Consider the following 25438-nt stretch of genomic DNA (forward strand, 5'->3'; position numbering starts at 1 on the left):
GGGAAAACCCATAAAACTAAGACAATAAGAAGTGTCTTGAAAGATGGGAAAAGGACTCTAATATTGTAAAGCCAGTATCCTAGATTTGATCAATTTCAATTCGTTACCTATTTGAGACTGTCACTGTTTTAAAGACAATAACAGCCGGGCGTGGTGGCACACACCTTTAATCCCAGCACTTGGGAGGCAGAGGCAAGTGGATTTCTGAGTTCGAGGCCAGCCTGGTCTACAAAGTGAGTTCCAGGACAGCCAGGGCTATACAGAGAAACCCTGTCTCAAAAAAAAAAAAAAAAAAAAAAAAAAAAAAAAAAAAAAAAAGAAAGAAAAGAAAAGAAAAGAAAAGAAAAGACAAGAAAAGAAAAGACAAGAAAAGACAAGAAAAGACAAGAAAAGACAAGAAAAGACAAGAAAAAAGAAAAAAGACAATAACAAACAAAAGATTTCTGGAGACTCAGTGCCATCCCTTATAAACATTTATCTTGTAGGTCTATTTTAAAATGAATAGGAGGGAAGGTTATGATTCTTAATGACTTTTTGAGCATACATACAGGCATAAGAAGAAAAGTGATCGTGGCATTCCTAAACGTGATTTTCCTTACTGTCTGAGTGGCCTGGATTCCTTTTGAATGCGGTTGTGTGGCACCATCTCTCCACACCGCCTCCCCCTCTGCCATTCCAGGTACTTTGATGTAGAAGGGTGAAGGCTCTGGGGAGCCCACCCACACTCCTCTCTGAAGCTGGACCACCTGGTGAAGCTCCGGCCAGAGAACAGCACAAATGACACCATGCCAGGGGGTGTGATGTCATAAAGGTCCCCACGGTCTCAAGCTCCTCACTGCAGACACACTGTCTCCTCAAGCTCTGGGCCTCCGCGAAGGAAGTCCATGCCCACTGATGCTGTGAAGAGGCCCAGATCACAGGGAGAGACCACAGGTTAGGGTTTCATGACCATGCCAACTGAGCCACCCTGAAGTTCCTCAGCTCAGGTGCCACAGGGGACAGTGAAGATGCCTCCAGACTATTCCAGTCTTTCCTAGTACTAGGGCTTTCCCAGGTCCCCTTTCCAAGGGACCTCCCCACTCCACCGTAACTGAGGAGCTGATTCACTTAACCTGAGGTCACAATAAAATGGTTGTGTTAAGTCATCAAGGATGGGCAGCCCGTCACATGTCAGTGGACGGATGAACTGCTCACAGTGGGGAACCCTGACAACCATACACAACCTTCATCTCTTTCTGAAGTCAGACAATGCCTGCAGCTTTCAGGACCCACATTTAGCCCCCACCCTCCCCACTTACCACGCACCCACCCCTTGGTGCCTTGACCCCTTCACCCACAGTACCCAGTGAGCTCAGTCACCTTTTCAGTTAACAAAATATATGGGGTTCTTTGAGGTGGCCCCCAAAGGATGCCCTGTGAGGGGCTGCAATGTGGAAAAAGAGTCCTCATCTGAGACTCCTGCAAAGCTCCTGTGACTGTCTCTTGGCACTGTCAGCATGAAGGTGTTGAGCATAGGGGCAGGTCACAAAGTCACCATGTCAACCTTCCTGTCCCATCATAACCCTACAGTGTTTTGTCCCAAGGTGGGGGAAGGATTCCTCAGGTAGTTGGGGGAAGGACACCCCAGAGCAGCTGCCTCCCCAGTCCCTGTGCCCTGAGTATTCCAGGTAGAGTGCTACCTGGTGGTAGGTTAGAGGCAGTGATCCTTACCCCTAAATTCAGGCAGAGGTGGTAGAGAAAGATTCCATGTGACCTTCCACAGCATCCCAGGAGCTAGCAAAGTCCCAGGGACAGTCAACATGATGAGCCACAGTCCCTCCATGCCTTGTTCGGCACTCTTTCTGCTCCTGCTCCTGTTGCTTCCTCCCACTTTTAAAGGTGGGAGCCTACGATACCATGGTCCTGGCTGGAAATTATTCCACCGCCTGAGCAAAGGCTTCAGAAGTTCCCACCAACGCCAGACACAGCAAATGAGGCAAAACGTGCCTCAGGGTCAATCGGGAGATGATTGTCAGGGGATTTTCGACCTCTACCTCATCCTGGACAAGTGAGTTGCCTTCCTGCATTGTCCCTAGATATCCCTTGGGCATCAGTGGTAGGTCATACTCTGCAGACAGGCAAGTTCATTGTGATCAGACCTCAGGAAGTAGGCTTCCCTCAATGACTTAACACTTCCTGAACCCAGGGAGACCAACAGGCCTTCTGGATAGCTCTGTCCCCATTGCCTTGACTCTGATCTTGTCATCATGACCCTCGGGTCTAAAACCTACTAGGAATTACCTTTTCACTCGTGCAAACTATACACAGAGTGACTCTGCAGAGGTCACCCCTGACACTGTGGGCACTATCCCAACCTTGCTGTCCAGAGTAGCCTCTGTTTACAGCCATAAGGGTGCAGTTTCTTCAAGAAGAACCCAAGGAAGATGCTGGTTTTCCTCAGGGTGGTAGGCAAGCTGGACTGGCCTTTAGACCCCTCTTAGCTGTCAAGGGAGGGAATGGGGACTGGACCTGAACCTCAGGGGGCCTTAGAGCTTCTGTCACTGTCCCATCTAAGTATCCAAGTTCTTGGCTTACAGAAGTTTGTAGTGTGCTCTAAATTTCTATAAACTGGAAATCACATTTGCACTGATCTTTGGCCATTTGACTTGTCTGTATTTTTCTCTTTTATTTTCATGTATGTATGACATGTATTTTTTATCATTTCGTTGCTCGTTACCTCCCACCCCTATTAGTCCCCTTCTTAGTTAATCTCCCTTCCCACTTTCACGTCTGTTTGTTTCATAATGACCCAGTGAGTCCTTCTTGGGACTTCACAGTCCCAGTGGATGAAACTGTTTAGCTACCTTCTGTTCACTACTGGCACTGAGGAAAGTCGTCTCTCCTGATGACCCACCATGGTCTGCAGCAGTAACAAGGGGGCAGGTTGCTAAAAATCCTGATAAAAGACTGGAATACTAGGAAGGCTGACACTCCCCTTCCTGCCTGGCAAAGCTGTGTCATACCTTGACATATATCTCCTTTGTCTTCAGATCAGGCAGTGTGGCGGACAACTGGATCCACATTTATTCATTTGCAGAGGGTTTGGTGAAGAAATTCACAAAGTATGGCTTCTTCTGACTGTAGTCTCCTCTGGGTTTTAAGGGAGTATCCCTCTGATAGAGCATAGACCCAGGCTGGTGCACTAACAGAGTAAGGGGACACCATATGGTAATGGACACCTAGAACAGGATGTTCAGGGCCAGAGAAATGGATTGGGGAGCTTGCTAGAGAAAGACAAAAGAAAAGGCAAAAACTCTCAGAGAAAACTTTCAGGGTCTTAGAGAAAGCATGGTGTGAGCTGAGTCCTCAAGGCTAGAAAGTGAACGGGGTCAGGTGTAACATCACTGAGACCATAGTTCTTATCAGACACAACTTAAGAGAGGAATCCGTGGCCCACAGGTGCAGAGGTCCATCCTTCACAGGCACAGCAAGAGAATCATGTGGTCAAGGCTATTCACACCATGGTACACTAAGAAGAAATGGAACAGCAGGGACAGGGACCAGGCTACCACTATTAATGATCCTCACTTGATGATCTTCTTCTAGCAGCTAGATAACCATTTAAATATTCTACAGCCACATAAAAGAATGTCACCAGATGGAGAACAAATACTCAAAGCAGGAGAGTGTGAGCAATGTTTCCAATTCAAACTATAACAGTTAACTTCTGTAAATGGGTGATCCCTTAGACTAGGTAGTAGGAAGGGCTAGGAGAAGAAGACATGGATGAGTTGGGGACAAAGCCATAGTACACCTCATGCTAAGCCAAGAGAATCTGATTTCCTACTCTGAGCCATAGGGAGAGAGGGGAAGGGGAGGTGTGAATATGAAGAGCTTCGGCGGGAGGGACGGAGGGAGGGAGGGAGGGAGGGAGGGAGGGAGGGAGGGAGGGAGGGAGGGAGGGAGAAGGGGGAAGAGGGAAGGGGGAAGGGGGGAAATCTTGAGTTGGAGGGTGAAGAAACGTAGATGTGATGGTTTAAATATGAATATGCTTGGCCCGGGGAGTGGCACTATTAGGAGGTGTGACCTTGCTGGAATAGATGTGTCACTGTGGGTGTAGGCTTGAGACGCTCACCCTAGCTGCCTGGAAGTCAGTCTTCTACTAGCAGCCTTCAGATGAAGACGGAGAACTCTCAGCTCTTCCAGCACCATGCCTGCCTTGCTCCCACCTTGATGATAATGTACTGAACCTCTGAGCCTGTCAGCCAGCCCCAATTAAATGGTGTCTTTTATAAGACTTGCCTTGGTCATGGCATCTATTCACAGTAATAAAACCCCCAACAAAGACAGTGGCTACAGATACAAAGAGTTTAATATTAGGGTCCAGGGATGAGAATGTCCCCACTGGAGAGTGTGGGAGCCTCTTTGCCTATTCAGACGTTTAGTGTGTATACATATAAAGGAGAAAAAGGGTCGAGGGTGGGGAAGATAAGAGAGATGAAGCATGGGATGGATCAGGGTTGTCTTGACACTCTCCTGTGGACCTATGTATCTCCATGGGTTTTAGAATCCTTTGCCAATTTTACCTTAAGTCCTTACCCCTGAATGTCTTCAGTGCAAAAGAGATGGGATGGGAGCAGGTACTTGGTGCTTGTCTACTTCCTGGCAGGTTGATGATCTTGTGTGTTGGCTTCTCAGTGGTTATGCTTTGTCCCCAGCCCTAACCTGCGAATCTCCATCATTACCTACTCAACAGAGGCTGAAGTTATCCTGCCACTCACCTCAGACAGGTAGGAAGATGTTGCTCTGTATCCTGAGGCTAGCCTAGTGGCCAGGATACAGGGGTCTTGAGGAAATGGAGGGCTTGTAGAGACCTCTGGGGTCTCCCAGCATTGCCCTTGTTAAGGGGCTATGTACCAAATTGACCTCCAGCCTTAGTTTATTAGCACCCTTGAGATTGTACTTAAGCAGAATGGACCTGATGCTTCTAGAAGGTCTCCACTCCTGGATCTTACCTACATCCTGTCTATAATAACAGATGGGACCCAGTGAGCTATGTATGCTAGTACCTTTAGAATAATGGCCTGTGTGTGGTCTGCTGTGAACAAGTTGTTCTCTGCTTAGAAAAGTGGAGCAGAGAAACAGCTGGGAAACCCTGAGGGATGTAGTGAAGGATGGGGAGGGCACATTGGGCCCCTGTGATCATAAGTAAGGAAGCCTCACGATGGGTCGTGAGTCACCTGTACTGAGTCACCATACAGGAAGGGAGGGGAACAGGTAGCCACAAAGAGAGGTGTCCCAACTGTGCCCAGAATCCCAGAGATATGAACCTAGGGGTTTTGACTGAGAGGGAGGGAAGGTCAACTTTGTATGCTTTTCCAGAGACTCCATCCAGAGTTAGAGAAATGGAGAGAGGTATGGGACATTTAGGATTGGGGTGTCTGGGTGTGTGAAAAACCCCTGACCTCTATCCTAGAGAAAAAGCAGGATTGAGGAGTGAGGGAGACCAGCCAGCCTCAGAGAGGAGACAAGAGTCTCTAAATTTATGGACCTAGCAGAAACAGGGAGAAGGGGGTGACGACTGGCTCCGTAGTATAAGGCCAATTGGCTTTTTTAGGGTGGGAGGCAGTGAAGGGCTTGCCCTTTTAACAGTATGGTCTCCAAGCTCTCTAGCACCCAGGGTCCATCTGAGAAGTGGGACAGGAAGAGACTGGCTTCCAAAGATCCAGGCAAGACCTGGTGTAGTATACTCTTGTGACTTGGTTTTTGGAAGACTTGATTAGATTTGAATGGCAGAGGGAATTCCTGAGGGTGACTCTGTCAGGGAGTACAGAGTAGCAGCAGGGTACAGGAGAGGCTGGGCAGGGCAAGGGGTTGTCCCAGGCTGAGGGGAGGAATTGAGGCTGAGCCAGGTGGAGGTTGGGATAGACATTGTAGAAGATGGTTGGCTAGGCCAAGCAGAAGGGTAGATTCTAGGATCAGATAGAGGGGTAGGTGCTGAGATGGGAGAAGGCTAGAGGTAGGACAGAAAGAAAGAACTGGCTTAGGCTATACATGGGGTGGGGGGTACTGCACTGGGCTGTGCTGGCAAATGGAGGAGGGCAGAACTGGAGTTGGAAATCCCTGGTTTGACCCTCACTGGGCCTGTTGAACATTATCATCTCATCTTCTAGTGGAGTATACCTGGGCCAGGTATGGGGTTCTCAAAGCTTAACCCTGGTAAGTCCTCTCTATTCCCCAACAGGAAGTCTATTGTGGATCACCTTGCTATGCCTACTTAGCTTTCTCACATCGATTATTCTGAGCCTCATACCCACCTTTCTTGTCCTAGAATGGCCATCAGGTCCCACCCTGCCTGCATCAATGAGTTCTGTCTGTTTTAATAGCACCTGACAGGCCATATTGCTTCTAGCCTAGGGAGCAACACAGATGCCTTATGGATGGCCCTGAAGGCCTGACTCTCTGTGGAATCCACAGTTGGGCTCATAGCTAAGAAATCTAGCTGTTGCCTTTAGCAGACTAGAGGAAAGGAGTCAAGCCAGAGCTCTGTGACAGTGGGGACAGGCACTCAGGTACAGGTACTCAGTAGCTCTGCAGGCTTACACGGCCCCTTCAGCCCTACCCAGTGAATAACTGACTGCCCAGAAGGAAAGTGCCTTTGACATTACTTTGCCCATTTAGAATGTGGATACCCCTCCCCAACCCGGGAATCCCTAGTTTAAATGCATATTCCAGGCTGTTCTCCAAAGAGTTAACACTCAAGGTCTCTGTACAAACCTCCAAGGTCTGGGTTCCCCATAATGTAAATGAACTCAAAGAAAACCAAACCTTCCCCTGGGTCCCATTAGGGACAGAGAAAGACCCAACTCAGAAAGGAAAGACAATGCCTCTTATTATCTGGTGCCCTCTCTCAACCAGGTGGTGTGCACAGTGAGCAAGGCCACGGGATGACTTGGAGATATCTTGTTGCTGTCGATAGCTCCTGTGCCACCTTTCTTCTTCTTCTATTTTTTTATTCTCTCTAGAAAAGAAATCAATAAGAGCCTTCTCGTGCTTAAGAACATAGTGCCTCAAGGACTCACACACATGCAGAAAGGACTTAGAAAGGTACAGACACCTATAGTGGGCTCAGTCTAGAGGACCTCTGGGGTCATTTCACTGTGTCACCATTGGTTTCTTTTGTCATTTTGTTTTTTATGTCTGTTTTTTGTTGTTTGTTGTTTGTTTGTTTGTTTGTTTTTTGCCAGGCAAATGAACAGATCCGAAAATCCACCTTGGGAGGTGAGCTGTCTGTACCTTCAGCGAGGCGGAACCCACAGAGCTGAGCTGGGTCTGTGTGCAGATCTTGGACCTCTTCAAGTCTGATTCTTGAAGCCAGCACTCCTATCCCTGCACAGCAGGCCCCTCTGAACACAGCACCCCACTCGGGATGCTTCGGAGGGGGCTGGGCGCTGCATGTGGTCCTGTGTAGGCTTTGCTCTCACTGGTCCTCTGCCTACAAATGTGCTGATGAATGGAAACAAGAAAGCACAAGGGCCCAGCAGACTGAGAACTCTGTGCATGGAAGCCGGGCTTGGCTTTCCTCTGGCTCTCAAGTCTTCTTTTCTACTTCTTACTTTGTCTGGTCAACTTCCTAAGTCCGTGAATCAACCATGCCCAGTCAAGATCCATATCCCTGAGGACTACAGGCCTTTAGTACATGTCTGGAATAGGTAGAATTCAGTAGGGAAATTTGATGAGACCCCATTGGGTCCCCTGCCTAAGGCTTTCTGACTTGTGGTCTTGCAGTGAGCAACGAGGTGGATATGCATAGTTAATATAACGAAAGTTATATGTTGTTACGCTGAGGGTCACCACATAAGGTCCACACGCTGAATTCCTAACATCGGTCCTACGCCTATCTCCCCAAGGCTGCTCACCTGTAAGGTTATATCTTAGCTGAAGGTCAGGTCCAGTCTCTAACAGAAGTCTCTGATTTGAGGGTTAGGATCCTGGAGGAGACTCTCCAGTCACAGGGCAGATCAAAGAAGCATCTCTCCAAATGTGCAGAGCAAAGCATTGCTCTTGGTCTCTGCTTTTATACTGTCCAGTGGGCATCACAGGATTCTAGGACTGTGTCTGGTTGTCTTGGCTGAGTGATGTCACTGAGTTCTGGTGATCAGGTGCAGCCTTGGGTGTGGTGGGAATCCTGACTAAGTTATTTTTTACATGTCTAAAAGCCATTTTTTTTTTATTATGCTCATTACAGGTCTTGACTTGCTGGGCTTCCTGTTCCCAATAAGTTGTTCCCAAGGGTGTGCCTAAAGCTGGCCCCAGACTCTACCTGTCTCACTGGGGCATCCTCAGCGAGGAAGGCCCTCGTTGCTCCCCTATCTGCCCAGGGAGAGGCTGGGCTTATGACTTAATAACTCGACTGCCCTTAGGACAGAGGTTCCATATCAAGGGGAGGAGAGGAGAAGCCAGGCCTGTTGGTAGAGTTCTAAACCCCTCTGGTTCCTAATCTACAGACTAGCTAGTAAAAAAAAAAAAAAAAGCCTTCTTTTCACTCTGAGACCAAGGACTAAGGAACAACCAACTTTACCACAGAGGACAATGCTGAATCTGCAGCCTCAACCACTAAGCAATCCCTAGAGTCTCTCCTACCCAGTCCATCCACTTGTTGTTTCTTCTGTAGGCCGCATTGTCAACAGCGTGATTATTGCTATGACTGATGGGCTATTACTGCTCAAGCCATATCTTGACACTATGGAAGAGGTGAGTCCAGTCCACAGGAGTCAGCACTTTGCTTCTGGTATTTGGGGATTTATTTCCAGCACCTTCTTTCTTTTTAGGCCAAAAAAGCCCGGAGAATGGGAGCAATCGTTTACACCGTGGGTGTTTTTATGTATAGCAAACAGCAGGTACTTCAGGCCAGGTGACCAAGTGCAGTGCCCCTGAGTAGCCTATTAGAGCAAGATTGTAAAGCCATCTTTACAATACCAAGAGGGTGGGATTTTCACCTCCCCAAGGGTTAAAGTAAGCCAACCCCTTATGCAGAGTGGGCCAGAGAGTTTCCCATTCCTTAAGTCTGGGCTCTAAATGAAAGCCAGTGCATGCCCTAATATCACCATGGCCCCAGGGCAACACTTCCTGTCACAAGTCTGGGAACCTGTTGCATCGCCTTTCTAGTTCCTGGCTCTGAGGTTCAAACCAATTATTTTTCTCCTATCATAGTTGGTGAATATTGCGGGCGACCCAAATCGCTGTTTTGGGGTTGATGAAGGGTTCTCTGCTCTGGAGGGCGTCGTTGACCCAGTGAGTATGTGGGATGTGGAAGACTGTGGAAACACTGTCTGCACTCCCTGAGGCCTAATATCCAGCCCATCTCTCTCTCTCTCTCTCTCTCTCTCTCTCTCTCTCTCTCTCTCTCTCTCTCTCTCTCTCTCTCTCTCTCTCTCTCTCTCTCAGCTTACTTCCAAGTCCTGTACTGAAATACTATCCGTGCAGCCTACCTACGTTTGTGCAAAAGGTAAGGAGAAAAATGAAGAGGTCATGGGCAGATGGAATAACTCAAAAGTATGTATACAACCACACGCATGTGTGAGGGTTACATGGGATGTACAGCATGTGTGTGGTGTTTCCATGATGTGTGAGGCAGATATGACCTGTGTATTTTGACAATTAGTATTGATCATCCACTTGATGAAGTCTAAAATTACCTAGAAAGCAAACCTCTTAGTGTGACCTTGAGCAAGTTTCTAGACTGGCTTCATTGAAGTGGGAAAACCCACTCTAAATAGAGGCAGCCTAAATCAGTGGCCAGAGGTCCCAAGCTGAGGAAATAAAAAGAAAACTCGCTGCACATCAGCGTCCATCTCTCTATTCCTCATGACTACAGAAGAGGATAACCAAACACCTCATTTCCTGCCAACATGACTTCTTCCTGTACATGACGGACTGAACTCTTAAAACTGCAAATAAGCCCTGCCTTTGAGTTTATTTTGTCTGGCAGCAACAAGAAAAATAATACAGAAAACCGGTATCAGGAGTAAGATGGTTGCAAATGTCTGTGTCATTCTTAAGCCTTTGAAAAGAGTTGGCAGGAAAGAAAATGAACAAAGGTTTGGAACTTTGAGACAGAAAAGCTCGACCAAGAACGCTCTAAGCAGACTTTAATAGGTTGTTCTAATGGGAGTATGGAAAACCAGTATGTCAAGGGAAACACTTACAGTGGAGGCCTTTAAGGAGTCCATGGGGAACCTGGGTAGAGCCCACTGGTGTATCCAGGCAGGAACTATGGCCGTGTTGTACTTGTGTCCCAAGACCCTAAGTGAAGCTGTGTTCAAACTTCAAGAACTAATTTATTTGACAGAAGAAATCTCAAGACATAAAATAGCACCCAGGGAAATGACACGGTAATTTCTCACGATTAACCAGGTCTAAGAGAACCGTGGGAGCAAAAAGGACATAAAAAATGTGCTATTTGACAAGAGAAAGGAGGGGGATTTTAAAATGGATAGTATAAAAGCAGGATTTTAAGATTGTAAAAAAAGCTAATACTGAGAAAGGGCTTGTAATTGTTTAACGTCCTTAGCATGTTAAAGAGAAATCCACTCAGAATAAGGACAATAGGAAAGTGGCCCCGAGGGCAAGACCCCACCACCACTACCACCTCCACCACCACCACCACCACCACCACCACCACCAATACATTGTTCCACCTTTTGAAATGCATTTTTTAAAGCCTGAATTCAGAAGGGATTACTAGTTTGCAGGAATATTGCAAAGCTGGCCAAAGAGAGGCTATTGTCACTGCCAACTCCTGACCTCCAGGACCAGAATTGACAAGGATGGCCTCTGTCTATCACAAGGTCCCTGCATCAGTGTGCCAAAGACACACATATTTGTTTCCAAAGGAAGAATGCATTTCTTTGTCAGTACTTGCATGCAGACTTGTCCCATATAGCTAGAACTTGTACCCTGCAGGAGAAGGAGATAGAGGAAGCCCTGAGCCTCGCTCTCCCACTACGAACAGCTAGGTCTTCCTCTGCCTGCCAGCTCAGGCAGCTAAGTCCTGACCTCCATTGTCTTCAATGGGAGCCCAAGGCTCTATGCTTGGGAAGGCAGGACTGTGCTCCCTCTGAGCTGTGCTCCCCTTAGCACCTATGTGAGGCAAAGTGCCACCATGTATGTGGGAGCTGCAGCGTGTTCTCAGTGGACAGAAATAAGCAGGGGCAGTGTGGTAGCAGATGTGGCATCTAGAGGCTAGTAGACCTTACAGGCAGAAGCTGACCCTGATATTTGCATCGTAGTCACTGACTCTAGGCTGTTCCTGCCTCTCCCTATGTTGTGGAAGAGTCAGAAGCCTGCTGTGCTGAGGGGTGAAGGGAGGAGTGCTTATGGGTTAAAAACAAAAGCAAAACCCACCCAGCTGTGCAGCCCGCCTAATCTTAAGCACACAGGCCTTGGTGTCTGGACAACTGTGACAAAGCCCAGGTGAAAACATGAGTTGTCACTCTTCCCTTGCTGCGGCTGAACCAAGGTGACAGGTGCCTCCAGACATCAGCTTAGCCACTGACCTGTTAAACTGTAGGCCGTCTTGTGCAAAGCTGCCGCATAAGAATGCCTGTCACCTGTCCAAGTACTTACCAGGCCTGTCATCCACAAGAAAACCTGTAGAATCCTAACCTGGGCCCATAGGGGCTCACAGAGACTGAACCGCCAACCAGGGAGCATGCACGGGACAAATCGAGGCCTCGCGCACATATGTTACAGTTGGGCAGCTGGATCTTTATATAGGACTCCTAAGGTCAGAGCAGGGGCTGTGGGTGACTCTGCTGCCTGCCTTTGGGTCCCTTTCCTCTAATTGGACTGCCTTGTCTAGCTACAGTGGGAGAAGGTGAGCCAGGTCTTGCTGCAACTTGATATGCCAAGGCTGGTTGATATTCAGGGAGGCCTTCCCTTTTCTTAAGAGAAATGAAGAAAGAATAGATGGGCAGGGAAAGGACTGGGAGGAAAAGAGGGATAAGAAAAGGTAGTTGGGGAACTGGAGAGATGGCTCAGAGGTTAAGAGCACTGACTGCTCTTCCAGAGGTCCTGAGTTCAATTTCCAGCAACCACATGGTGGTTCACAACCATCGGTAATAGGATCCAATGCCCTCTTCTGGTGTGTCTGAAGAGAGTGGCAGTGTACTTATAAATAGATAGATAGATAGATAGATAGATAGATAGATAGATAGATAGATAGATAGATAGATAGATAGATAGATGATAGATAGATAGATACTCTTTAAAAAAGAAAGAGCAGTTGGGAAGTTAATTAATTAGTTAATTAATCAAAAATAATCACAAAATCAAATTTTTAAATTGCACCTACTATGGACTCAGGCAATTTCATTAAAGCAGTTTTTCATAGAAGAAGAAGAAGAAGAAGAAGAAGAAGAAGAAGAAGAAGAAGAAGAAGAAGAAGAAGAAGAAGAAGAAGAAGAGGGGGAGCAGGAGGAGGAGGAGGAAGAGGAGGAGGAGGATGAAGAGGAGGAAGAAGAGGAGGAGGAGGAGGAGGAGGAAGAGGAGCACCTGTCACCTCCAGGGAAACCCAAGGCTTCCTGTACCCTCAAGTGAAGCAGAATTAGCTGTTTGCTTGGAATCGCACCAAAGTCAACCTGTGTGCTATGGAGCCTGAGGAGGAACCTTGTAAAGAGAGTCCTTAGTCAATTACCCTGAAGCATCTGAGATGTGTGGGGGACAGGAATGAGCGAGACCTGGGCCTTTAGGAAACTACGCAAGCAAGTGAGGAAATGGAGGAGGAATCCTGCCTATAGAACCACCTGCCAGCTGTCTTCTCTGTGTCCTTTCTACATTGGTATCAGTGTCAGGGAACTGCTCCTCTGCTGTTAGGAGACCTTGCTAAACCCCAGAGTGATGGGGAAGATGAGTGGGGATGAAGAAGGAGGTGCTGGCCTTTGGCCTCGTATCTGAGACAGTCCAACTCTCATGAGGGACTCTCTGAGGTGGACCAGGGGCTGGACCTATTCTCTATGTCCCAGTCCTTGCTCCGGAGGTCTGAATTTCCACACCATAGAATCACAAGAAAACAAGGATATTCTTCATTCAATGATACCACAGGTATCAAGTAGGGAGCTAGCCTCTCACTTGTGCAAAGAAGTTGTGCTAGAGTGCCCATGCTGATTAAGGAATGCATAAGGTCTAAGAGCAGGAAGGTTTCAGCTAAGTTGGTCTAGCTTAGAATAGGCTGGGACTCTGGTGGACTTTGGACTTGTTGGATCACAGTAAGACTATGCAAGCCCCCTCCTGGCTATGTTAGCCTGGAATCTAAGTGACACCAGATGAGGATTTGACTCCCCTTCATGTCCCACAGATAATGGTTCAGACACTAATGCTGTTATGTAAGGGCACCTGAGAATTCCATCTTTAGGGTAGCCCTCTGTGAAAGGTGAGACCAGAAGGGAACACGGAACCCTGCTTTTCCTCACTCCAACAAGTGTATATATTGTTCTTGCAGACTTCTATCAAGTAAACATTAGTGGACATGGGCTTAATAATACAAGCAATATGAAGCAAGTCATTTGTAGATTCAAGTTCAGTGACTCCAAAGTCGTTGGTAAGTAGCCCCTTGGTACTTCTGGGGTACACAATTACCACACAGCACCATTTCCCTAAGTCAGCTGACCTTGTCCCACAGGCACTGAGGAGCTAAAGGCCAATGGAAAGGGACTAAGTGGCATGCCTAGCCATCTCTCCCTTTATACAAGCATGGGGAAAGAATAAACCCTTCAGCTCCCAAAGGCCTCTAGAGGCTGGCATGACACTGGCCTCCCCCCACACACACACACACACACACACAGCATCCATTTAGCTTGTCTTCCTGAGAGCTGAATACCAGAGCCTAGAGTCTACAGATGGAAAAGAGCAGCAGCCCCCAGACTAGTCTAGAAGATGCCAAGAAAAGCCTTTCTAAGGAAGGTCAGAATTACATCGCAGAGAGACCAGGGCCTGGGAAATTGGAAGCCTAGCCAGTGGGTAGCCAGCTCAGCTTTTGGCTTTTGCCCCAGTGGATCAGGAAGATAATGTCTGTCAAGGAGTGAGTGTCTTCTTCTGTCAGTTACTGAACGCGTCTCAGGCTCCCAAAGCAGGGAAAGAAAGATCTCCATTCCCTTTTGAGCCTTCTCCAGCTCTGTAATCAAGCATCCACCCATTTCCTGGGTCTAACCCTGCATGCCATTCTTAAGGCTTTCATCCTATCCCTGTACCCAGCCCACCAGCAGGTCATGCTGCCTTCACATCCCAGCTGTATCCGGAGCCGTTCTAGCCCCCAATAGATCCATCACACTAGCAGTAAAGCCCAGGCTTCTCCCCAGGGCTCACAATTCCTCACTCACTCTCTCCCTCAGCAACCCAGCAGACTCTGCCTTGGCACCTTGCCACTCACCTTTCACTTCTCCCCGAGCCCCCAACCCTCACATCATTCCCTGGCCACTCCTAGCCCAAACAGCAGTGACTCATCCAGAATCAATTTCAGTGGACGTGGCACACCGAACACAAGTACCAAGAGGTATAACCTGGTGTTGAAGCACCCACGGCCTACTCTCAGTAATTCAGAGTCTAGCTCCCTAACACTCTCATCACTGGACATCTTGAATTAAATTCCAGGCAAGGCATCATTGCATGTGTAAATACTTCTGTTTCTTTAAATAAGACTTCATCCATATAAAAGAAGGGGCAAGTCGCCTGAGCATCTGTCTTTCCTGCAGCATGCCCCACCGCTCTCTGCTCAAAGGACTCTGCACTCTTGACTTTTATGTCCTGTGTTTCTAGATTTGCTCTCATCCCCTCAATCCCCGACAAATGAGGCCTGGGATGCAAGCGCCCTTGCCACATGAGCCTGCTGAGTGCTGTTCAGTGCTGGGCAGAGTTAGGACTCAGCAGGTGTCCTTGAACAAAAGAAGAGGCAGGGGGGAGTAGACAGCCCTCAACCAGGGTGAGCTCTCAGTCAGAGCTGACAGTGGAGATAGGACATCCATGTGGATAATCTTGTGTCATTTTCTTTTAGATGAAAGTCCCAGTGATATGAATGAGCACAGTATAACCTGTCCTGGACCAAAGATAAAACACACTGGCGAGTAAGTCCTCCTTGCTAGAGGTCTGAATGGGGAGTTTAGTGGTTTGTGTTTGCCAGTTTGGAGAATCTGGGGCATCCCCTCTGCTGTAGAGCACCCGTCTTCCATATATGGGTTCTATTTCCCTTCCATATGCCCTGGTTCGTGACCCTGGTGGCATTCAGGAATACACAGTGCCCAGGCTCTGCTGAGGGCAGGATGCAGAAGACAACGGGTTCGAGGGTTCAAACCTGCATTTGAATACCTCCATGGTTCTTTAGCTCCTGGCCACTATGGCCAAATGACATGCAGGCCTCTTATGACGGTCTAGTACACAACTGTGACCATCACTGCAGAGGTTAACTCTTTATGCTCTGGGAGTAGTTTCTCTGCCTCCTGGTCCACTCTCAGGGAGTCCCTGAGATAGAATTTCAGCATCATTATACTGAGGTGCAATGGGTTTGAGCAAACTGAATCTCCGGGGCTCTTCCCATCATCATCCAATCTCTTTTCTGTGTATTAGGGACGTTTCTCTTCAAGTCAGTCTCAACAATGGCATCTCCTTCATTGGGAACAAACTCATTATAACCAGTACCAACTGCTGGAGTCCTAGGGTAAGTTTCCAAAGATGAAGCATAGCCACATAGAGATCAAAAGATAACCCCAAGGGGGTGGTGTGGGGGAAATCCAAAAGTAGCAGTGAACACTGTGTTAAGTAGTCTGCAGCAGTTTCTTAGAAGAGCCACCTGGAACAAGTACGCGTCTCTCTGCCAGAGATTGTCTAGGACATGGAGGGTACACAGTACCTCCACAAGGATGTCCCAGGCCCAGGAATCCAGTGTTTCCACCAGCAGTAGCCAAAGATGTGTGCCAGTGAATCAGATCCCCAGCAGCTGATATGGACCCAAATGTACTCAGGCCTCACTCCCTACCAACCTTCTTGATGACCCCTGTCATTTACAGTGTCCTCAGCCTCCATCTGTGTCCCCTCTCCCTGGCTGCCCCTCTGTGGGCTTACTATCACCAGCAGGGCACCCTCTCCCACTGTTGTAGGGGGAAGCTGTCAGGCATGTGGACTGCTCAGCTCAGCCAGGGCCCCTGAGGAGGAAAGTACTGTTCTTCAAGTACTTCTTCTGCAGTTCCACATCTGTCTTCCAAGCGCCTGAAGTTTAGTGTGGGAGGAGGGAGGAGGGAGGAGTATGCCCAGGAGAAGGAGCCTTGTGTCCACTTGTGACAATTCTTGAGTTCCTCTCAAGTTTCAGAGGGAGGAGACGTGAGCTTCTTGTGCAGAGCTGGGAGACACAGAGATCTCGATGCCTTAGAAGGTGGACCCACATTTCATGGCCCTACCTCCTTAGTAGCTCAGCTGCCTGGTCCTTTCCCAGAGATCTGATCACCTATAGCCTAGTATACTGTGTCCAAGGCCACAGTGAGAACTGCCATCCTCGGAGCATAGAAGATCTTGGGTTCAGATCTCTTAGATTCCAAGCTAGGAACAGAGGAAAAGTTGGCTGCCCTCTGAGGACCAGCCTGGGCCACTAACCCCACTGTAGCTCCTTGTGTCGAGGCAAGCTGGGTAAAGGGAGTGTGTATACAAATAGGAAGCAAGGGGTGGGCATAGGGAAAGAAGCCACTGGTGATATCAGCCACAGGGAAGTACAGCCACAGATACAACCAGCCAGAGTACAGCCACAGATACAACCAGCCAGAGTACAGCCACAGATACAACCAGCCAGAGTACAGCCACAGATACAACCAGCCAGAGTACAGCCACAGATACAACCAGCCAGCCACAGAAAAAAGACCCAGACAAAGTCAGCGCTACTCCCAACCAGGCATCACAAGGCATCGTGTTCAAGAGGACCTGGCTAATGTTCCTGCCAGTCTTGCTGGTGACTCTACTCTTGCTGTGCTGCACCTGGAAGCTTTGCATAAAGGTAAATCCTTGCAGCCCATACCTACCCCCTTGCCTTGGCACCCACACGCATGCCCTTCCTCCAAGTGATCAGTGTCACATGCCAGCACTATAATCCAGACTGCTGACAAGTTCCCATCCGTTCCAAGGTCCCCATCATCCAGGGGAGGCACAAACTCTTAGAATGAAATACCCAAACTCTAGACAAGCCTGGGTTATAGGGAGCCTCCAGCCTAGCTGACACAGAAACTCAGTCTGGGATGCTTGGCCTGTAAGCTAAGGTTGGCTCCAAAAAGAGACCATCCCAGCACCCTTAGACCAGGGCAATTGTAGATCCACAGAGTTCATGTGGACCAAACCTCATAGGTGTCTGTGTCAGTCAGGACAGGGCCAGTGGCCCCATATGCAGGGCAATGCCTATCAGGCAAGATTAGGAAATCCTAGGGCAGACTTACCCTTCCATTCATGATATATGAGGTCATATCATGTACAGCTCCATACTGGACTGCAAAGGCAGGGAGACAAAGCAGAGACATCTTCCCCCACCAGGGACTTGTTATTGTTTGGGATTGACGGTGAACGGCCAGTCATCGAGAGATGGAACCAGGGCTTGGCTAAAACAGAGCAGGACCCAAGAATGACACTGGCTGTCATCCTGGGGGAACTAGGGTGGAAGGAACCCTCTAGAGAGCCAGATAAGGAACAGAATAGTGGCCCTGGAGACAGCGTGCAGCAGAGCTGTCAGGACCCATTTCCTCCCAGGGCACAGTGAACAGAGAAACCTGGGGACTAAACTAGAGAGAAGGTAAGGAGATCGCAGGAGGTATGGGGAAGCTGAAGGACTAAGCTTTCACTCAGCGAAAGGATGAGTGTGAGCCCCCCTCAGGTGGGGCTGGGACAGCTGTGCAGCACTTCAGCCATGGGCCTCTCCAGGGACCGGCACCTTGGTTCAGATCATTCTATCAGACAGGGATGTGGCTGCCTTGGGCCAGGTAGAGCCTAAAGGACACAGCACCACAGGCATTGGGCACCCACCCATGCACACACTCCCAGCCCATGTCCCTGCCCCAAGCCAGGGTCCTCTCTGTCTGCAGTGCCCACCCTACCCACTCTAGCCCACCTCTGTCTGTTTCATGTTCCAGCCTAAGAAGCTGCAGCCACCTCCCCCAAAGCCAGAGAAGGTAAGTTTGGGAGGTCGGGAATGGGGGGAGGGTGACACTGTACACACTGACTTTTAAGAGGTGTCATGAAGGCTGAGCCCAGAGTATCTCACTACTTTGGCGGTGAATGGGTAGGGATGCAGATCAAAGATGATATAGGAAAGCTATGGGATTCAAAATAATGTTACCCAGACAACATCATTGCCAGACTCGCAATGTTCCCCAGTCAGGGCTTTGGTAACACAGTCAGCCCCTTGCTCCAGCATATGCAGCTGTCCATTGCTGAATTGGTATCTTTCCGTGGATCCTGTAGTACTCTCTGTAGAATGCAGAGGTTAAAAGTGGGTTCTTAGTCTAGGGATGGCATGTGTCAGATCCAGGTCTCCACCTCCAGCTCAGAGGCTTCTTTATACTTGTCTCCATCATCTGCTGGAAGGGCCAAGGGCTTCACTAAGAGCAGCCTAGAGAACTCAAGGCTGGGGAAGATGGGGATAGCCTAACTGACTCTGAACTCTGAGGGATGCCCCCAGCTGAGCACAGGGACCAGATGAGGAAATGACTGTGCCTTCTTTAGGGTGGGGACCAGAAGAGGTAATGAAAGGCTGGGGCAGACAGAACCTACATCTGGGCCTGGGCTGAGGCAGGAACAGCTTCCCTGTCTATGTGGGACAGTGTTGGCTGCAGACTAGCCTGGGAGGCTACCTTTGTGAAGGCCAGAGCCGGGTGGAGGAGACGGTCACCGGACATCACCTACCCTCTGCACAACCTCCAGGCTGGGCTTTTGTCAGTAAGAGGAGTGGCCTCAGGAGAACCAAAAACACTGAAGTGGATGTTGGCACTTCGGGAAGCTCAATGTCTACAAACCAGAAGGGCTTTGATTACTCTTCTCATGATTGACCTCCCCAGTAGGGAGGCCTTGCATCCGCTTCATGACCTTAGCTGACTGACCCCACACTGCAGATGTTCTGTGGGGGATGCTGTGCCCTGTTCACGCAGCTGCGACAAGACACAGACCAGGTCATTTCACTCCTAGGAGCCAGAGGAAGAGAGCCCTCCTCCTGCATCACCACCAGCTCCTGCTCCTGCTCCTGCTCCTGGTCCTGGTGCTGGTGCTGGTCCTGGTCCTAGTCCTAGTCCTGGTTCTGGTCCTGCTCGTTCTCCTGTTCCTGCTCGTCCTCCTCCAGCTCCATTGCCTGCCAACACAAACCCTACTGTGATCGTTGCCTGCTGTGGCTGTGGCAACAGAGGCATGCAGGTGACTGGGGGATGGGCAGGCTGTGACCTCTAGGCTTAGCTGGGGAGGGCAGGCATAGCCAACCATCACAACAGAGGTCTGAATGTGGGAGGACTTGTATTGCTTTATGTCTGAGGACACCTGGATCCCCAACTCCCCCCAGTGGCTAGAGGAGAGCGTGCACAGAGGGCCCTCCTCTTTTGCAGTATTCGGTTCTGGACATGGCCACTGTGCCCCATCTTGCTAGTCTCTAGTTCCCATGTCACTGACTCAGCCTCAACAATGTCTTTGATGCCACCCTTAGTCTGAGAATGAATGAATCAAGATGTATTGGGTGTGTCATGCAAGGTCAGATACAATAAAAACAGAAAAGACCAGTCCTGGGCTACGTTCTGTCCATGAAAACTGGTCAAATGCCAGTGGCCCTGGTCAGCCTACATCAAGGCTTCTTATATACAAGTAAAAGAACTTATCTAGTGGTCCTGATGTCCAATGAGTTATAGCAAAGAGTTACAGGATGAAGGGAGTGTACATGGAGCCTCACAAGCTTCTTGTATGGAGTTGAGCCCCAGGAGGCAATCAGCCATTTATCTGAAGCCTCCCTCCTAGGACGTCCAGGCCACACCAAGAAAAAGGGAAGACACATAGCAGTCCCAGGCCCCAATATGTAGCTCCTACAAGGGCAGAGCAAAGGGAAAAAGAGTCTGTTTCCCCTCCTGGCTTTGTAGTCTTCTTCACTGCTCTGTCTCTGTGGTGAGCCCATGGCTTCCTCCTGAGAGCCCTGTCTGCCCGTTCCCTGCCTGTAAGCTACAAAGAAACCAACTCAGGTCTCCTGAAAGGGAAATGGCCACTGCCGACAGCTTGCCCTACCCTCTCCATAGGGCTCAAGGAATCTACAAGGCTGAAACCATGAGGTTCTCTACAGTTAGGCCTGACTTCTTCTGGCCTCTTCACCTTCCTCTACTTTATTTAGCCTGGCCCATGGTTCCTGACCCTTATTGGGCCTCTGGCCTACTTAACTAATATGGCCCAAGTTCTGGCTTGTTTCCTCTCCCCAGGCCTTCTACCCAGACAGAGCCTTCACAAAACACATAGCTCCCCTGGAAGCCTCTGCTTGCCACCATACAGCCCCCAGAGCCTCCCAACTTCTCCAAAGCCAGCACCTGACACATCTTCCCACTGTTTTGTCCCCAGTTGTCCTGAATTCTCTGTTCAACAATGACCACTCCAGACACCCAAGTCTTTAGACTGGTCTCTCTAGGGAGAGGATGTGTTTTGTGGTCTTGTGTCTGTGTTGACAGAGTTCTAAGTAATTGGACTCAGTGTCCCTGGGGGCCAGCTCCCATGACATCCTGCTTACTCATGGTCACACCTGCTTTTCAGGGAAACCTGGACACATGCTGCGACTACTTTCACCCAAGCTGCCACCCGATGCCATTGGTTTGGTGTCATCCCAAGGCGCAGGTGAGCCAGACAGAGGGAAGCCCCAAGGCACTTTTAAGCTTTATGGTTTGCAATTTAAAGTGAGCCACGTATTGAATGTTAGCTGGGACTTCTCGATTCCTTCAGGGAAGCAGTGTGACATAAATTAAATAGAACCTGAAGTCCCCTGAAGAGTACAAAGCTAAGTGTCAGCTGGGACCTGTGGTTCTTCAAGGCACAAAGTAAGCTGTCAACTGCTACACCCACTACGGGGACAAATAAAGGTGTTTAGGGCAGGAACTCAGCAGGGCTTCAGGGCCTAAAGCTTTCTGCAGGACAGGTCTAGAGCAAACCCTTGCCCAGCTCATTTGGGAAGGTCAACCAGCTTCCTGCATGAAGGCAGTCTGGGATGTTTCATCTGACTGGTTTTCTGCCTGAGGAAGGGGGAACCGCCTAAGTGGGACCTAACTGGGGCCTAGAGCCCAGTCTAGCAGGAAGGAGTTGGGTCAGCACTTAGGGTTCCCACTCACACCATCTCCCACTACAGAGCATGTCACTCTTCCTGAAGGCCCCTTCAGGCAGAGCCTCACCCAGACCCTCTTTCTGGCAGACAACAAAAGCAATAGGGATAAGTCCACAGTGGAGCAGAGGGTGCCTCTCCTTCCCTCTTAGAAACAGGGGAAAGCTGTTTCTAAGCTCCTCTCCCTTGCTGGGAATGGCGCACGCGCGCACGCACACACACACACACACACACACACACACACACACACACACACACGACTTGAAGCGGATCTCAGAAAGTTAATAAATCCACACGGTGATGGCCTGGCCTTGAGTTTAGAGAGACTGCTTCCTAGAACCTCACCTAGCTGCTTGCTTGTTCCAGTTAATTCCCATGATTTGTGCCTCAACAAATCATAACCCAGGAAACTCTTTAGAGGTTTTAGGTTGGACGCAAACCTGGGCATTTGTGTAGTAGACGTAAGTCATTTTGCTCACCCCTGCTGGAGCTACTTGGAGCCTGGCCCTTATTTTATCCTTACAAATGCCTCAGAGAAACTACAACTTCCATTTAAATAGACCTGATCTAAGGACTTCCCATAAGCTAATGATTAACCAAACCAACAATTCTATTGTTGGAAGGAAACTAGAGACCCTGCAAAGTCAAGAAATCTTTCAACAGCCACGGTCAGGAGCCGACCACACCAGCACCCTTCTCCCTGGCTCCAGGATTCTTATGGTGTGTGTGCCTCCTTCTCTGTCCTGCTGTCTTCACAGTTGGGGAAACTGAGGCACTGGCATTTAGTTTGGGGCTCAGCATGGCAAGGTCGATGAGTGGTACAGCAGTTGAGACCCTGTCCCAGGTCTCATGGTGTCAGAGCGATGGATAGAAACATTTGGATGCTACATCTTATAGTATAAAGTGTTGATATATATGAAATGTTTATTAATACTCATATTGTGTGGGTCTTAAAGAAACCACTTAATGCCCAACATTTAGAATGTTATTTGTTCTTGAAGTTCAGAAATAAACAAGATAGGAAAGAGTCCAACTATTTACCGACATATGTAAACAAATCAAATGGAAATAAGAATTTCTTAACTATCCAGAGGAAGCAAAATAATTAGGCCTGGAGAGCCAAGAGTGAATCCACCACAAACAAACAATCATGAGATCCTTTGAGGTCTTTGCAAACACATTAAGTTCACAGAAACCAGAAAGACGGTTTTGATAATACTAAAAATAGCTTGTAGAAAAATCTTTCATGGCCCGATGGCAGATGCCAGGTTATTTAAGGCAACTTATTTAAAACAGTCAAGTCAAAGGTGACTTTACTGATTCCAACTTAATCAACAATCAGAATTTTTCTGAAAATAATAATTTACGCGTGAGTCTCGGGGCCCTGCAATGATGATCCCACATCCTGTAGCAAGCTGTGTACATAAAAAAGAGACAGAATAAAGGGAAACTTAGACAAAATTAGAAGGTTCACACAAGTTACTTTGGGGCAGTAACCTTTGTCCACAAGGAACCATAAAAGAATATTAAAGGGCCAAGAACAAAGTTAACCACAGCACCAGTTCACCTTTGAACAGACGATTATAGACCTGTATAAGGGGTTTAAAAAGCAATGTATCTTTAGGCATCTGGGTTATGGGTTGCTATGGAGTTGCTGTGTATAGGCAGCCATTGATGGTGTCTTTATGGTTGTTCCATTGATGGTGTTTGTGGTCCTAGCAGTGTTTTGTGGTAGTTTGTCTACATAAATGAAATTTCCTCCTTCATAAATACTCAGCTTTCCCTATTGTGATTTGGATTATATTAAGACTTGACATAAGCAACTCCATGTTGATTATGATTTGATTTGATTCAAAGGAGCATCAACAAGGCTGGCACTGTCAGTTAAGTCCTGATGTGTCCTGACTTCACTGCCTTAAGTCAGACAACTTCAGCCTTCTGGCCCAATTCCAGTGACATCTCTGTGACCTTTATTATTATTTTTTTTTTTGTCCTTCCTCCAGGGAGGATATCCCGGCTTCACTGTCATGAAACCCAGCTGCTCACAGGCCTCCTACCGCCAAAAGCACTGCCTTTGTCCCAGTCGGGATTGTTTTCACCTTGCAGAACCACCATACCCCACAAGGATTGTCTTTCAACCCAATGAGAAGTATTTCAACATCACACAGTCACACTACAGCCCAAAGATCCGCTTTCAAACCAACCAAGAAAGTCTCCAAGTTGCACAGACTCTGTGCTCAAAGATGTGTTCACCACCCAATCAGGAGTGCTACACTTTCAAACCCCCACAGTCCCCATACCAAGCCAGGTATACCAAATCTCCCGCCAGGATGCTGCCTCTGCTCCCTCCCCGTACCCGGCAATCTTTAGAATCCCTTTGTCACACCTATCCTTTCCCCCCAATCTCTAAAGGACCAAAGTTCTAAGTTTAAGAGGTTTTTGTTTATTGCATTGGACACACGTAGCAGGTCTTAGACTGTGGAGAGAAAGTTCTGGTTTGCTGCTGATCAGCAAGCCCCCACACCTAGGGAGATGCTCACAGTCTGAGGTAAGATCATGTTGTATGTACCAGGACCAAGGTCCCACTTCCTACCAGTCTGTCTTCGTCTATCTGCAAAGGCTGGGACAAATAGGATCTTCCACAAAGGTCTCTGTGGGATAATCTTTAAATACTCTCCTAAATCCCTTTCCCTAAGTTTTTTTTCAAAGACAAATGTATTTGAATTTTTCTCATCTGGATTGCACATTCCAGGTTTCCATTTCTTAGATTCTTGAATTTTGAATGCGTTCTGGGAGGAAATAAAACCCCCTTCTGGAAGCAAGACTTCTCTTTCCAGATATGTCGGGGGCTTCCCATGCCCAGGAGAGCCTCTGAACTTTACTGGATCAGGCAAACTTCACCTGTGTGCCCTCTAAATCAGACTTCAACAGGGCAGAGTGTTCAGGCACCCAGAACATGCACTGTGGCTGTGTGATCCCACAGGGACCAGGTACACCAGAATGAGGACCTAACAAGGGGCCCCAGGGTCTTCTGAAGACTCTCCAGAAAGGTCATGACATAGGTTATCAGTTGTACCAAATCTTGATAGTTAATTAAATGGCAGCCTTCTATACTCCCCATTATACCCAGGCATTGGACTTGACTTTCTCTAAGGAGAATACAGGTGGAAATATGCCACACCTTGACTTGTAAATAGTATTGATGGAATCCATGGGTAATAATGGATATGCTCCCCCTCCATGCTTCCAAAATGAAAGCTACACTGGAATGCCTGACGTTGTGTGAATGGTTTTATGTAGGCTTTTTCTCTTCGTTGTAAAACTTTGACCTTCAAAGCACTCACTCAAGGGGTTTCTGCTCCTTATCTCGCCCCCAACTTCCCTGTCTTGTCCTGCCCTTAACTGCCTCGGCTCTAGCTGCATAGCTTTTACCTGGATAGGATATAAGCCTCTCTCACCTTCCAGTCCTCTCCCATTTCTGGCAGCTGTTCTCTACTGTCCATCAAACACCACCTATGAAAGGAGTAAGGGCGAATTGGAACAGAGGTTCCTGATGGCAAGGTGTGAACTCAGATGCCCCTACCCCTCTCCTCTTGCCAAAGACATGTGCTGCAGCAAGACTGTGACAGGTACAGTTAGTTGGAACGCATCAGTCTGGCTTGGGCCTTAGTGACCAGAACTTCCACCTGCAATCCAGGACTGTCACTACCCTGTGGGCCCCCACCCTTAGCAACAGAGGCTGGTTACTTTTTTAAAAAATTGATTGACTGATTGATTGATTGATTGATTGATTATGTATAAAGTGTTCTGCCTGCATTCCAGAAGAGGGCATCAGATCTCATTATAGATGGCTATGAGCCACCATGTGGTTGGTGAGAACTGAACAGCGGAAGAGCAGTCAGAGCTCTTAACCTCTCAGTCATCTCTTTAGCCTGAGGCTGGTCACTTCTGGCGAGACAGCTAGACCATCCAGAGGGAAGAGGTGGCCTTGATTTATCGGATGCCCTTCCTCAAGGCTTGTCCTTGTCCCCAGGGTAGAGGATTCTTCCTGGGCTGTATCATTCAGAACTTCCTTCCCATTGCTTTTCATAATCTCTCATCCTGGACCCCATT

The 25438-nt window shown here is 48.4% G+C and overlaps 1 protein-coding gene across 4 annotated transcripts; it reads left to right on the plus strand.

Annotated features, from left to right (window-relative positions):
- The first annotated feature begins 812 nt into the window (after positions 1–812).
- On the plus strand, positions 813–23996 carry Antxrl (ANTXR like). 4 transcript variants are annotated; one of them, XM_085828923.1, is made up of 18 exons: positions 813–933; positions 1763–2047; positions 3030–3101; positions 4698–4769; positions 7005–7086; positions 7227–7260; positions 8654–8733; positions 8811–8879; positions 9193–9273; positions 9427–9487; positions 13481–13579; positions 15029–15098; positions 15598–15688; positions 16721–17011; positions 18132–18170; positions 19183–19404; positions 20767–20847; positions 23329–23996. In XM_085828923.1, the coding sequence occupies exons 2-18, from the start codon at positions 1800–1802 to the stop codon at positions 23749–23751; spliced, it is 2115 nt and encodes a 704-aa protein (XP_085685049.1). In that variant the 5' UTR covers positions 813–933; positions 1763–1799; the 3' UTR covers positions 23752–23996. The 4 variants fall into 4 exon arrangements, with proteins under 4 accessions (XP_085685049.1, XP_085685050.1, XP_085685048.1 ...); XM_085828924.1 differs by having other exon boundaries at positions 1879–2047; XM_085828922.1 differs by lacking the exon at positions 813–933 and having other exon boundaries at positions 941–2047.
- The last annotated feature ends 1442 nt before the right edge of the window (positions 23997–25438 follow it).

This window comes from Mus caroli, unplaced genomic scaffold (assembly GCF_978045245.1).
Source record: "Mus caroli unplaced genomic scaffold, Mus_caroli_1 scaffold_12, whole genome shotgun sequence".
Classification (NCBI taxonomy): domain Eukaryota; kingdom Metazoa; phylum Chordata; class Mammalia; order Rodentia; family Muridae; genus Mus; species Mus caroli.